Source organism: Cavia porcellus, unplaced genomic scaffold (genome assembly GCF_034190915.1).
Source record: "Cavia porcellus strain 051 isolate PalLab524CR breed Dunkin Hartley unplaced genomic scaffold, mCavPor4.1 scaffold_12, whole genome shotgun sequence".
Taxonomy (NCBI): Eukaryota; Metazoa; Chordata; class Mammalia; order Rodentia; family Caviidae; genus Cavia; species Cavia porcellus.
In genome coordinates this window covers 33,708,564-33,724,726 of record NW_026947495.1, presented here as the reverse complement: position 1 = coordinate 33,724,726, position 16,163 = coordinate 33,708,564, and the positions used below count along the sequence as shown (strand labels likewise).

The 16,163-nt window shown below is 36.2% G+C and overlaps 1 protein-coding gene across 2 annotated transcripts in view; it reads right to left on the bottom strand.

Annotated features, from left to right (window-relative positions):
- Window positions 1-16,163, bottom strand: part of Arhgap15 (Rho GTPase activating protein 15) — a 591,921-nt gene that overhangs the window by 124,788 nt on the left and 450,970 nt on the right. For both annotated transcript variants that reach the window (XM_003478711.3, XM_063259030.1), the window contains exon 12: window positions 7,876-8,010. In XM_003478711.3, coding sequence (XP_003478759.1) covers window positions 7,876-8,010 — 135 coding nt within the window. The remainder of the gene's footprint in view (window positions 1-7,875; window positions 8,011-16,163) is intronic.

Sequence of the window (16,163 nt, the reverse complement as noted above, 5' to 3'; positions counted from 1 at the left end):
AGTAACACATTCGGTAGATAAATGCACGCGACTGACAGTTTCACAGTCATCTTAGCTTTCACTATTGTTTTGATTTGAGAGAAGGCAGGTGAAAATGGATGGATGAGTGTTAGCATTTGTGACTCAGAACTGTAGTATGTGCTACTCATATAACCTATGAAAGGAACCATCATGTGTGGCAGGCAGAGAAAGGAGTCTTCAAAGATACTGTCCCTTAGTCCTTGGAGCCTATGACTATGTCATGTGTTAGATTTGTCCTACAGACTGCAGGATAAGTTAGTACTATTTTAAGCCACTGAGTTCATGATAATTTACTATGGCAGCCAAAGGAAGCTAATATACATGTCATCTAGAAAACAGTGCCTCTAACTCAAATGTAAAGTCTCAGGCTAAGTTCTTGGAAGTTCAGGAAGCAAATATTCTACCAGCAATGAGAAAGACAAATGGCTCTAGAAGCAGGCGTCTGGGAAAACGTGACTTTAGAATTTAGTGTCAGAAAAAAGACAGACAAGATGCTCAAAAAAGGAAGAAAGATAATCCAAAAGCCAGGCGAAAAAGTGATCACAAATTCAGGCAAGATGATTTTTTTTTTGGTCTTTGTTTTCCATAACGGGGATTGAACTCACGACTGCCTGCTTGCAAGGCAGGTGCTTATGCCGCTGAGCTAAATCCCCAGCCCCTAAAGTTACAAATTAAGGGTTAGCTCAGCTTCTTTCTTTTCTTTCTTTTCTTTCTTTCTTTCTTTCTTTCTTTCTTTCTTGCTTTCTTGCTTTCTTGCTTTCTTGCTTTCTTGCTTTCTCTCTTTCTTTTGGTGGTACCAGGAATCGAACTCACAACCTTGTGCTTGCCAGGCAGGCAGATGCTTTTTAAAAAAAATCTACCCAAGAAAGCCATAATTCAACTACAAAGAGGATCAAATGGAGCCAAGAGTTTAAGCAATTTTTGAAGAGTAACAAAATTAGATTATATTTAACCTTGTGAGGTACATTCTTTCAACAGTGAAGCAGTTGAGACAGCAATCTCTAGAGAAGAGATCTTTACAAAACTACTGGGATAGGCTGCGAACAATGCTTCCACAGTCATAACAGTACAAATAGATGCATTGTAGAGTATTTTTCTAGTTGGATAAATTACTGAAGTCCTACAACAACAATTAAAAGGAAAAGGAGTCAATGCCCAATGAGAAAAAGGGAAGAGAAATGAAAGAATAGGTGGAAGAAGAATATTCTCACTTTGTAATGGGAGGAGTTAGCAGACATTGCTTAATTTTAATGCAACAAGGCACACATTTTAAGCATATTATTTAACGCTCAAATATAAAAACAGCAATAAAATATTGGGGGGATTGAAATAGAATGAATTAATATTCACATCAGATAATTAAAGAGATCATCAAAAATAGAAATGATATCTAGAGTTATGAATATAATTGCTAAATAAAAGAAACATTGATAGAGTTGAATACAGATTTCTCTTAAGAGGAGGTCTAGGGATGTAAAATGATTGGACCTTTTATTTTCTGTTTTAAACTACTCTATGAGACTACTTTTGCATATTGTAATGTGATTCAAGTAAAAAAAATATGATAAACAATACTAATAAAATTAAATAAAGTAGTTAACTCATGAAATAGGAAATAACTTGTTCATATCAAAATGAATTTCAAAAGGGGCTAGGGGAACAACTGATTGCAAAGTTAGTAGAGTAAAATATTAATACTTGGAGAAATATACTCAGAGAAGGCAACACTTAAAATGTCAATGCATTTAATATCTAGTAAAAAACAGTGAAACATTGCTCAGTCTTGGAAAGTTCTATCTTATTTTTGACCTTAAGCTCCAGCGCTAAAATCTGTAATATTTAATTTGTTTCTAAAATCAGATCAAGAAAAAAGAAGAAAGAATTGACTGTGTTCTTATAGATTGACTTAAGGACACATAGGTCTTACAAAGAGTGATATCACAGATATTTGGCAACAGGTACTTATTCCTCAATACAATGAAAAAAGACAATGTTATTTGTGTTTTAAAGGCTGAGGCTGAATACTAAGTCTAATTTTCTGAGTTATGGGAATTTGGGACTCCTCTAAAATATTTATTTCTTTTAAAATCATTTATTGAGTACCTACTATGGATAAAGACAAATTTATCTTAATTAATTCTCATACTAAATTTGAATTAGAATTATTTTCCACACAATCACTCTTAATTCTTTAGCATTTCATGTTTTGTTAGTCTGAAGATTACATGAGAGAATCACCAGGAGTATCAATGTGTTTTTCTCCTCTCTTTTACTTTCCCAGAAACTTTGGGAAATAGAGATATTAAAACAGAAAAGACACTGATCGTTCTCTTTTCTTTGGATATGTAGAGGTACCAAAATGAAAAAAAGATGGGGAATACAGATAAACTTAGTACATTTCTTAGGATTTAACTCTACTAAAAATCTCCAGACATCCTGCAGGCCTCTAGCCACAAGATTGCACCACCCATCATAAAACTCTATAGCTGTGTTTTTCTATTGAGTTCACATTCGAAGTACAAATAATGCCTCCAGCACAAGTCATTTTCAGGAAATTAAGTCCTTGCAGTCAGTGGGTCAAATCCCTACAAAACAACCTGTAGGTGACCCAATTGCATTGACCTCAAATATAGAATTTCAGATCAATAACTATAGTATTTAGATTCTGAAGTATAAGAAAAAATCTGGTGCTTTGTTACCCCAATGATTATCTGAAAGGGGATCACTATGGCGATTGCAGGTTTTTATGATATTATTTTTTGCTTTTGATCCAAAAAGAAACTATTTTAGAAAATAAATGCCTTCTGTTCACTCTTTTTGGAATATTTAATGATGACTTTTAGACATATAATGAGAATTAAAATACGAATAACACAAGTGGGTAATACAAATAACACAAATGGTCATTAATTGCTTGTCCTAGAAATAAAAATTTTCTCCTTAGATGCAAAGCATTCCAGTTGGATGTAAGACCCCATTTGGTCTATTCACTTTCTTACTTTGCATCTTATTCACATTCCTGCTTTACATCTCTCTCAATGAGGGGCCAAATAAAAGTGTTCAGCTTGCATAAATTGCATTTTAGAGATTAGGAAAAGAGAAAAGAGAAATAATGTTACTACACGTAAACTGTGACATTGACAGGTGTGGTATTTTGTTCACAATTCACCAAATAACAGAAATCATTTTAAGTATTTACATCAATAGGGAATGTATCAGCCACTTTTCTGCTGCTGGAATGTATTACAACTTAAAGGAGAAGAGGTTTAATGTGGCTCATGGTTTCAAGAGATTCAGTTCATGATCCATTGGTTCCCAGGCAAAAACATCAAGGTGTGAGGGTGTGGAGGAGAAAAGCTATTTAATTTGTTGCAGATGGGAGAGAGAGCAGAGAAATACTTCCAGAGAAGAAGAGACGGATCAGATACAGACACTTTGGCCTTGTCTCCATAGCCTACCCTGGCATACATAGAAGTGTGCTTCACTGCCACCCTTGGCAGCTCCCAAGCCAATCAAATTGACGGTTAAGGTTAATCATCACAGGGAATTTACTTGATGAAGAGAACTGGTTACCTACATGGTGAAGAAGCTAAGAGTGAGAAAACTAACAATTTATCCACAGCAGAAAGCCACTACGTAGTCCAGGGATGAGGGGGAAAGAAAGGTGAGTCTGTATTGCTAGATGAAAGCTAACCCACAGTGGGCTGTCAAGGCTGAAGCTATGGAGGAGGTGGAATCTGAGGCAGAAAAACTACCTGAGACAAATGGGTGGGCAAGAGCAAGGGGCAAAGGATAAACTAATAAATCGGGGGTTACTTTGCCTCCTCCTCCCTCTCTTGCCAGCAGCTTGTGTAGGCACCCACAGTGAGAGGTCCTGAGGGTCCCCCAAGGTCCCTGTAAAAATACAGCTGATCAGGGTCAATCTTCCTATCGTTTAGAGCATAGAAGGGAGAGCAAAGATCTGGGGGCAGTGAGGTCCAGCCTCAGGATGTGTGGTTGTGCATCTGTGAATTAGCTAAATGATTTACCCCTCTTTCTATACAGCCAAAATTTATGAGTGAGTTTGGTGAAATTCTCACTGTGTAGATTTTAGAAGAATTAATATAAGCTATGACAATCAAGTCCAGTGATCCTCACAGATGTAAATGTCCTTAGAAATTTTGAAAGTTTTACTACATTATTTCCTCTTTCTATTAGATTTATATTTATTTGAAAACTAGAACAAATGAAATGTTGCAAATTTCCAGAGTGTAAGAAAGCCTAGTTTAGTTCATGGCTTTCAATACTTTTAATACCATACATAAAGATTGTGTCACAATTGTTAGAAGTGTCAAGAAAACATTAGGTTAGTGTTTCTGTGATTCCCAAATGAGGAATCCCAAACCATAAAGGAATGGTAAAACCTATCACACCTAGAGAAAAATGCAGGAATAGTGTCATATGGATTTTTCCTACCCACAAATCTTGCAAGTCAGTACTTGTATTTCTTATTTCTGTTGTTTTAGTTATGAATATTGGGGTTACCACCCGCTTTTAGGGGGAAAATGTGTTCTGTGCGTGCCTGGACCTTGTTCCATGGTAGTCTATTTGAGTTTTTCATTTAAGAAAATAGACTTGTGTATTTCTTATGTTGACATTTTAACAGTCTCTTTATTAAATAGGTATTTTAGTAATTCTTCACAAGCTCAAAAGATACAAGCTTGTTTTCTAGAAAGAAGACATTTCTTGACAACTTCATCATGTATTTTTCATTTTTTTCTTTTGTATTCTAAGATTTTCATTAGTAAAAAAGAAAAAAGAGATGAAAATGTGTCAAAACTCCATCAGTGTTAACTCCCTATGACGAAGTAACAAGAAAATATTGTAATAGTTCAAAAGATAAATGCAAAGGCCCTCTGTGAAAGACTGGCTGTAAAGACAAAAGGGTACATAGTTGGGAAAAAAGAAGTTGTTAAGCAGTTTTATGCACCTTTTAAGTGATAGTTTAATTAATAAAAATGTCAAATTTAAATTTTTTGAGTTTTTCTTTTCTTAGTTCAAGTGTGTGTCCAATGCACTAAAAGTATCTTTGAAGCAATTTCTACCTTGCAAAAGATTTAGGTAACTATTAATTCCATTGCTTAAGGGTATTTAAACATGCATTGCAAACTACAGCTTGCCTTGTGTTTAGAAGACAAAGCTAGTTTCAAGATTATGCAAACAATACGCGGACTGGTCAACATATACCCTCACCCAACATTATAACATCTTTCCCGCCACATTACCCTATTATTTAATTCTTTCACTGTAACTATTAAAAATTAATGATAATCTTCTATTCTAACTTCATTAAGGCAAAGTTGCTGAGTGTTTTAGTCCATTTGGCCTGCTATAAAAAAATACCATAACCTGGATAGTTTGTAAACAACAGAAATTTATGTATCACAGCTGCAGAGGCTGGGAAATTCAAGACCAAAGCATCTACAGGTTCAGTGCCTGGTGAGGATCTACAGACAACTTTAGTTGTCTCCTCACAGAGTGAGTTGAGCTATTCCTTGTGGGCTTCTTTTATAAGGACACTAATCTTGTCACAAGCAGCCTTTCCTCAGTTTTTAATCATTTTTCAAAGGCACAAACTTTCCTATACCATTCTTTTGAATATTAGTATTTCAAAATATAAATTTTGGTGGGATACAAGCATTCATGTCACAACACTGTTATTCCTTGCCTTCAAAAATGAGGGTAAAGCTCTCTTGCCTTCTCTTTTGATTGCTTTCTCAAGCACAGATCACCTGGAGAAATACTGTTAGTATCTGTTTAGCATCTTACATTTTCCAAAAACTTTCTTTAGCACTGTTCCATTCATTCTTACCATAATCTATGTTTAGGTGCTGGACGAAGCCCTTGCCAAAGCCATTGATCCCAAGAGTGTGCCACCTTCTCTACCTCTGTTCTGTTCAGTTCTGACCATTCCTGTGTCTCTGAAATTCTGACCAATTTGGATTGAAGTCTAAGATATTTCACAAAGCATTCTATTATTTATGGAAATACCCTTACATGAGTTAGAAAGGTTTGCTTTTTATACACAAACTGATGGAATATCTTGGTTAATCTCTTTGGAATTAGATGAACTAAAGCAAGCTTAAATGCTAGCTATCCTATATCACAGACCCAAATCTGCTTATGGGTGTATGTTTGCAAATGAGATAATCATCACGTGACAGTATGGAGTTTATGATCTGACATGTATATCACCAACTGTTCACAATCAAAGATAGGTTTGAAGTTGGATGTGATGGGACACATCTGTAATCCAAGCAGTCTGAGAGACTGAGGCAGAAGGATTACAAGTTTGAACTTAACCTATCCAATTTAGCCACTTACTGAGTCTCAAAAAATAAAGGGTAGATTCCTGAATGCAAATCCCTCTAATTTCCTACTAGGATGCTGTCCTCACATTGTGAATGGTCTCACAAGTTTGTATGTGCCAAGATAGAATATATAAATAAGCTATTACGGAAATGCATGCCTGTTTTTTTTTTCTTTTTTCTTTTTTCTTTTCTTTATTCCTCCCTTTGTAATGAGGTTGAGAGAGCCTGGGAACTATAAGACACTGTTCTCCCGGAGAGCACTATGTGTTTGTGAAATAAGAAGTCAATACAAGGCATAAGAGTCTAGCCTCACTTTATATCCATGAAATTACTGTTACTACATTAAACAACAACAGTGGCAGCAACAAACAAATCCGAGCTAGTGAGAAGGCAGTAAGAGAAAGACCATGGGAGAAAACTTTCTTCTTTATTCCTCTTGATTTCACTTTGCTGGAGTTTTAAACAAGTGTGAAGACTTTTATGAATGAAAAACAGAATAAAAGGGCATTGGGGCTGTTCTCCAACAGGGACCCCCCAAATTTCTACTGCTACCAATGGGAACCCCGCACACACAGCCATCCAAGATCAGACCTCCTACGTAGAGCATTTTTCTTGGAGATTTTTCTCCTTGGGACTTTAATTAAGCTCCTGCCAGGCTTGCAAGCTTTTTAATTTTACCTTTCTTTCTTCTTTCTTTCTCTTTCCTTCTTATATCAGCTTGCTTGCCAGGAAACTTTTGCGCAACTGTCACAGTTATAGTACAATGTACTGTACGATATTAAATTTAGAGATGGATGAGTACTTGATTTTCTAAGGATCCATGGCAGAAATTTTCTTGCATTTGGAAAAGATTTTATACACTCATTTATTCATCTATTTATGTGTGTCTATTTTATGTGATAAAATAATAGAAGAAGAATCGACACGGAGGCTAGTAAGTGCCGTAACTCATCCTCCCACAAACTTACCTCTCACGAATGCCCCGCGTTGATTTGTTATCCACATTGCTCTTAAGTAAGTTGCCGCTATTTCACAGTGTTAGTGGGCAAAGTGAGTAAGCGAAGAGAGCATGATGCTTCCAGTGGATGATGTTACACATATTTAATGAAATGTAATATTTAATTGACTTAAGTTCGCTTTCAAGGCTCTTTGGTCTTTAAACTCACTGCAATTCTTAAAGTACAAAGACAAGATCTTGGTTTGTAAAAGGTGACCCCATAACACAGATTCTAGGAGAAGCTGTTTTCATTGGTGGAAGCTTCTTTAAATTGGTCACTGTAAGTATGATGCTTATCCTTTCTGTTCTGAATAATTCATTTTTAAAAACATAATATTGCATGACCAGAACAAAGCCATCAAAGCCACAAAAACTAAAATGACAGGTATGGAGCATTGGAAATATTATCTGTTCTCTGTGATGGTTACTGTCAACATTATTATTTACTTAAGTAATTGCACAATGGCACATTTTCACACCGACTGCTCCTGGCTGTGAGGTACTTACTGATCGCCTCCACAAACTGCTCAAAGAAGCTGTAAGGGAAGAGCGGCTCAGGCAGCTCCCGGAAAAACATCTTCAGTGCTCCGGTGACAACGTGGATGTCCTCCCACTGGCTGTCGTCCAAATTCAGCTTCTCTTCTGGGAAAACACGAGGAGAAATGGAACAACTGGTTTTAATGAAACAATTACAAGACACTAATTATTATGTTAATGTTTGCCTACTATCATCAGCAACCGTTAACAGCCTTCTGCACCTAGAGGTTTGGTGCTGTGCATGGTTGTTTTTTCCCCCCTTTTTCCGTAGGAAGGGAATATTTTCAATGGAATACCATCTGTAGGAATGCAGCTAACAAAAAAAGCAAGAGACACAAAGAGACAGTGGCATTGACACAGTATGTCAGATACATTTATTCCCATAATGCATCAGTATGAAAATTAGCATCAGAGCGCAACATGATTCAAAGCTATTTGGTTTTGAGGCCGAGGGGCTAAGAGTTGCCAATGATGGCCGGCTCAAGGGACCGGCCTAAAGGCCTTGCTGAGCCAACAGGAGACATATGCTAAACATGGCAATAGAAAATGAGTTATTGCTTTACATGTGTTAGCCTTGCTATGTACAAGGGAATAATGGGTAACACTTTTTTCCTTTTTTGCCTGAATATAAAGTCAGCAAGGAATAGAATACTGAGTGAGAAAAGATATTAATTCTTTCTTACTGCTTCAAAAATATCTTTTTTTTTTTTTTCAGTTTTCATCTCAGTGAGGAAAATGTGCCCAGCAACAATATTAGACAGACCCCTGTTGGCCTACGTAGGCTATGCAAAGCTGTCAAAAATGATAACACACTGAAGACAAACCACGAGTGCTTACCAACTCTTTAGAAACAACAGAAATGTTTGCTTGAGAAACTGGAGTGATTTGAAATACTAAACAAAGTCATTGCCAAAATGAAGATTTCAGTAGAAATACAGTGTGCAGGGCAATTATTATCTTCCTTCTCACCCTCAAAATGAAAGTCTGGAAGCTTTTTAAACCAAGAAATGGATATATTAGTGTCTGACAATGATAGTTTTACACACTTAAAAGAGCAGGACACGAAAGTATTGCTGTTAATCTATAGGATTTGTCTTTCCAAATGGGTTTAAAGAAATGAAAGTTACTCATTTTAGACAATCTGGGAGTTAAATGAGAATTCAGGAATTCTGGCAAGAACCTAACAGGTATTTGGTCAACTAGATTTTTTTTTTTCTTTACTAAAGTCTTTAGCTGACAGTCACATGTTTCATCAGTGTCAGTTTTTTGAATGCAAAGGAGCATTTTGCACCAAAAATATCGGAAAAGCTGAGAATTGTCACTGTAGGGATTCTCTGCATGAGCTGTTTTGTTAATAGTGTTCATATCTTTTAAAAAATATTAGCCCCCGTCTCGATCACATCTTTTTTTTTTTTTTTTTTTCCTAATGGACTATTATTTCCAGGGCTAGTAAGAAACGTTTCTACTCAATAGTATGTTTGAAACAAAAACAAGCAAAAAAGGAATGAGGTGGATCTGTTTATTTCAGATGGGCTATTTTCTTCTTTCCTTCAATCTCCAATCCTACCTCAGTCATAACAGAATAATACGACCCACAACAAAATCAGCAGAGGAGACCTTCTCGCTGCCCTGCAATCATTTTTGATTGATTATATTTCAACAATTAGTCTTTTATTTGGCTACACACTATTGAAATAGACCGACAGCATCTTAGCAGGCCAGCTTTAAACAGTCAACTGTTAACAATAGCATCAAAAAGAGGGACCTGATGGGGTTCACTGTCACTTTAAAGAACGGGGTTTTCACATTGTTGAAATCTGTCAGATATTTTGAAATGTCCCTCTCACTATGGTGCCACACCCCCTGCGTGCCCTTATAATAAAATTGGTTTTACTCCTGATTAAATCATTTTCTCCCTACCCACTACCATACTTCTCATAATGGACCTGTGCGCTCTACAGCTGGTGTTCTTCCCATGGTACCAATTCTTACTTTATCTTTTAAGCACTTTGCTGCTAAGATCTCATGCAGAGTGCTTATGTTTTGTTAAGAGCTTCATTCTTAGAGAAATAGCTTAACACATGTTCTAAAAATGTTGTACAACTTATTGCTTAAAACACATTTAGAAAATGTGTAAGTACTGTAGCTTTGGCATTGCACCTTTAAGTGGAAACCTAAACACACATGCACACTCATACACACAAAACTACCACAATCAGAGATTTATCAAAACAGTCCAATATAATATGCCATTTTGGTGCATAGGTTCAAGATTGCCAAAGGAAAATGTTCAATGGGTTAAAAATGATTTTAGCTGAAGCAGGAAACCAACAACAATAGCAACAAATAAATGCTTAATAAAAGGATGATTCCATTGGTATCAGTCACTTTCATTACACACAAGATGATTCTAGTGAAGGCGAAAAAGGAATATTTTAGTGTATGCAAGAGAAAATTTTTCAGTCAATAAAAACCACTTGATCATGTCCATTTAAAAGACTACACAGTATAATATCAGCATCAACTTATGTTACTTAAGCCAGCATTCCTAAACCATAGTAACTTAAGTAGTTTTCACTTAAAAAACATAATAATAACTTGTAGTCTCTAACAAGTAAACAATATGGCAGTTGGAATGAGTTTTTTGGAATATGGTACCTGGCTTTTATATTTTTCACAAACAGGCAAGGTAAAGGTTTTGGAAACCAGAATGTATCAAGGCATATTTTTCCTGATCACCATGGTTTATCTAAACATGTGGTTATGTCCAAATAATACAGCTTCTCATGAATGAAATCAATTTGCAAGAATAACTAAGCATAGTTCTATCCTGGTGTTAATAGGGATCATTATAAATGCGTAGCATTTGATAAGCATTTTCTAACAAACTACTAGCAGTAACAATAACCTTGTACTTTTCCCTTTTCTGTCAGAGAAAGACTTCTTGATAGTGTAACACTACGGATGCTTGATGTTGGTAACCCTTTATTATGATGACTGTCCTGTGAATTCCAGAATTCTTATAAATATTCCTGATTTTGACCCATTAGATGCAAGTAGTACTTCCCAGTGGTGGTGATGAAAGTGTCTCCAAATATTTCTGGCCCTCCAAAGTTATTCTTGTTTGAGCACTACTACAAGGATGTACAGAAGTATTAAATGTTGTCTTGTGAGGTTTACCTTGCATAGACAGAGAACCAGAAATTTAGATATATACACACTGAGATTTCCTTTAGAAAAGCTTAAGAGTTGGTAATCATTACTTTTAAATTAATTTTATTCGTAAAGTTTTGACTTAGATAATATAACCTCCATATAGGCAATTTGTGACAGTACAGAATATCTCTTAACTTTTTCCCATTCCTCTTCCTCCCATGGGTAATTATTATTGACAAAACCAAAATCTCATGTAACCATATGCAGTATATCTTGCAGTAAAATTCTAGGTAACAAGCATGTGCTGATTTAATTTTTTTCAGTAGGATTCTAGGGAAAGTGCTACAGGTACGATATGAGAGTAGGAGAAGGAGCTAATGGGTTCCTGCTATGAATCCAGTATGTTCAGACGTCATGAGTACTAGAGGAAGAGGATAGGGAAGAGGCAAATAAACAGTAATTGTGAGTTGTAATAGACTGACTGTTACTTCAGAGATAGGGATTTTGACCAAATGTCTTACTTGAGGCTGTGCTTTTAACTGTAAATTGGTCCAATCTTTAGTAATTCCTTATTTATGGAAGGCATAGATTCTGATATGAGCAGATATAAAACATTGCTAATGAAATGGAACTGTATTAGGGGAGAGCTGGAGATGAAACACGCTGTTCTGTGGTGATGGGGTGCAGAGGGACTATGACAGAGTGGGGAAACATAGAAAGCATCTCTCCCATGCATCTGCTTACCACAAATTCATTGTGTGTCTACTGATTTATTTGTGAAATGAGGCTAATGAGGAGGATAATTGTTGGTATCAAATGGGATGACACACCTTAAAAAAGGCTTGGAAAGTCTAAAGAAGCAAACATATTCAAGGGTCTACTGTGTCAGGATAGGCAAATAAAGGCCAAAAAGAGAAAATATACAAGGGAGTAAAGCAATGGAAAGAGTGAGCAAGTATCATAAACCATCCTGGCTGTTTTAGAGGATTTATCTCAGCGTGATACAACTTATCACACGGAATCAGCAGAAACTATACAACCTAGAGCTCAATGCTAGGAAACAGTCTGGTTGAGTCAAGATAGCTCATCATTATTATATTCATAATCTGTGCTGGTTTCTCCTGGCCTTCCAGTTATGTTATCTTAATTTCACTTTAGTTGTGGCTTTTGGATAAAAGCACGTGAACAGAAAAGAAGATACGTTAGTCTCCAGAATCAAACTATTATATGCCTTTTATAAGGCCACAGAAAAGGTATTTCCAAACAAGGCTCTCTAGAAATACCCCTTCCTGAAGGTATGTTGGAGCATTTTGTCCATTTATCTTTTAAGTAGAAGTATATAATTAAGCACATAATTATATTCACAAGAAAAAATTAGCTATAGATAAAAAGCAATTTTGTTTACAAAGAGAACAAAAAATCTTTTACAGCCATAGATGTCAATGGTAGTTTCATGAAAACAAGGTGCTTTTTTAGGTTTATTTATTTATTTTTTGTGACAAGGTCCTGCTATATAGTTCAAGGTGGTCTTAAACTCACAGTAGCCAAAACTGGTCTCCCAATGATGTTAACTAGAATCAGAATGTTTTAATACAGTGTTGATTGAAATAGGCTGCAGATAACTTGAGCTATCCAGAACAGAACAGTAACACAAAACTATAGTGCTAATTATTTTTCGTATATTGAAAGACAAGTTCTTTTTTACTTTGTAATGCTTTCAGTGATAACTTTTAAGCTTTCCCCCAACTTTTAGAGGAACAGATATGCCAACTTTCCCATGACATGGAGAGAGGAGCTGTGATTTCTTTAAAAAAGTGACAGGACACTATTACATTTAAAAACTCCCACAAAGGATGTGATCTACTCTCAGTGCATGTGACTGATTATAAGCCTTATCTGAAAGGCCTGCTGGGTACATGAAAGTCACATTATGAAAGAAAGAGATGTCAGAGGAACCACTGATCCAAAAAATATGTTTGGTTCAAGCATTCAGATTAGATATTAAAGTGGATACACTGGCACTGTTTATCTATAAGGATATAACTGATATTTAACTTTTAAAGGAGTGAATCAAAGGGAAGTTGATTGAATCTTTTGGGTTACTCAACCTTTCCTATTATCTGGCTCCTGAAAGTGACAGTTCAATCTGATTCCTGGTGGAGTAGGGGATTCCAAATTCTCAAAACCTGTTGTGTAAACCCTCACCCCAAAGCAGCATCTTTTTATGCTCAAATCCTTCCCATGACACCTTGGCTGCAACGTGAGGTTTCATTAAAGACATTATCTTAGAAAACTAGGCCAGTTGGCCAATTAATTTGTTTGTTCACTTAATTTTTGTTAAACAAACATAAACTGGATACCATGCATGTGCCTTTCAGAGCTACAGCTGTCAATGCAGCTTTATATTCCTCAAAGGAGAGGGTTTCCCCAGGTGCTCAGAAAGATGGCACAAGTGAATAATGATGAAGTTCCAGACACTTTTCATCTTACTGCTCTCTCAAAATTGCATTTCATTGACCTTGAAAATGAGCTGAAATAAATGCAAAAGAACAGGCTATTGGGGCTTCTTGTTGGCAGCCAGCACAGACAGGGAGAAACAACCAGACCTGCCCTTGCATGCCCATTGCCATCTGGGCTTTTGCTTTTCTCAGGTAGCCAGTACACACAGAGAGAAACAATCAGACCTGCCCCTGCAGGCCTGCCACCACTGGGGTACTTGCTTCCCTCAGGACAGGGGGAAACAGTCAGATATTCCTTGAGCACTAGCAGGATGCCATTGCAGATGTCTTCTTACTGCAGACAACCAGTGCAGGTTGGGAAAAGCCAGACAAGCATGCTCTGTGCACCTGCCACCATCAGGGGAGTCCTAGCCACACTGGCCAAGAAAAGAAGTAGTCCTACCACCATGCACTCATGGCCATTTGGGAAGACTCAGTGTAACTGTGAGGATCTGTCTTAGGCCCCACTGTCTCCCCAGGGTTCAGAGACTCAGTTGGCTGGCTTAGTCCCTTACACTGTAGAGGGGTAGCCAATGTGGGGAGTGCCTGAGACCCCACAACAGGCTTCTCAGAGAAACCCAGGAAAATATCAAGATGAAGGAACAAAAGACAATTTCAGGCCTCCAGCCCACAAAGAACAAGTCTGGGAGACATAGACATGGAAGAAAATGAAAGTCACACACCTGAAATCTCTGAAAGGATAGCAACTGAAGAAACAACTCATGAGGCTGTAAAAATAATCAGATCAGAAATAATATCTCGGGTAAAAGAAGAAATCACAAACATAATGAAAGAATTGCTGAGCAGAGATATAAAAGAGCAGCATAGGAAAATGATGGAAATGTTGAATGAACAATATAGGAAGCAACTACATTCATGAAAAAGATTCAAAGAGATACCTAGGAAATTAAAAACTCCATTAAAGCTGACAAAATCACTTGAAAGAGACTGAACATAGGCTTTCCAATCTTAAAGACAGGATTGCAGATCGTGACCGTGAAAGGAAAGCTCTCTTAAAAATAACAAGGAACCAGGAAATAACAATTCAATTCCAGCAAGATGACACAAAGAATAATAATTTAAGAGTGATAGGTGTCAGTGAAAATGTAGGGATCAATTCAAGTGACATAAGAAGATTATTTACAGAAGAATTAGCAGAAAACTTCCCAAACATGGGAAAAGGACCTGGCAATCAGATAAGCAAGGTATACAAAACTCCAACTAGTCATAAGCAAAATAAATCTACACCCAGAAATAAAATAATTGAGATCCCAGAAATTCAACACAAAAACAGAATATTAAAGGCTGTTAGAGAAAATATATCACCTATAAAGGAAAATCCATCAGACCCACAATGCCACTTTATGCCCTTTAGATATCTAATCTTACTGTTTGGTTTTATTAAAAACATATTTTGGGTCAATATTTCAACACAAACCATGAAATAAAGAACAGTTTACAGTGAAATGTTTCAAATCCTGAAAAAAATCTTTCAATCCAGATTGATGTACTCTGAAAAACTCTCTTTTTCCAAATTGATACTTCCATGATAAAGAACAATTGAACGAATTTATGACCACCAAACCAACTCTACATAGAATGCCAAAAGATCTTTTACAGAGAAATAAAAATGACCATGGTTCCAGAATCAGTAGCAGAGGGTGATAACCAAACAGGGCAGGCAATTGAATAGAGGAGAAAAGTGGAGGGCCAACAACAGGAGGATAGCATGACAGAAAGAAAGCAATACATGCTGGTTGCAACCATAATTGTAGATAGCCTCAATTCAGCAATAAAAAGAAACACAAGGAGAATGGACCAAGAAACAAGATCCATCAATATACTGTTTATAAGAAGCATACTTAACTGGAAAAGAAATTCATATACTGAAAATCAAAGGAAAGAAAACAATGTTTCATGTGACAAGAAATCAGAAGAAAGGGGTAACTTGCCCATCAATCATACAGTGTATAAAAAAAGATGTGGTATCTTTATATAATGGGAAGCTACTCAGCTATAAAGAAGGGCAATCTCAAGGCTTTTGTAGGTAAATGCATGCAATTTGAGATCATGTTCATGGCTGAAATGGTTTAGACTCATAATGGCAAACATAAAAAACTGAAGGAGTTAGTGGGATCCAAAATGTACAATATTTTGTGAAAGTGATAGGAAACACCTAAAAATGGAAGGCAGTAACCACTGTTAATTTCCTATTGTATTGTTTTGAATTCCTGTACTGTTTCCATTGTTTTGTTATGGTTGGTTTTATTCTGCCTTATTTTATTTGATTTTATTATGTCTGATGATACGGACAGCTATTTTGAAGATAACAAGATACGTTATAGTAATCATGGTTGATTTCCTATTATCTGGTTTTGAAGTCCTGTAACAGTTCTACTGTTTTGTTTTTATTTTGGTTTTATTTTGTTTGATTTTATTACGTATGATGATATGATCAGCTATTTTGAAAAAAATAAGATGTTATGATAGTCAATGTTGATGTCCTATTATTTTGATTTGAAGTCTTGTATCACTTTCATTATTTTGTTTTGATTGACTTTATTGTTTTGTTTTGTTCAGCTTTTTCTCTTTAAAATAAAATAA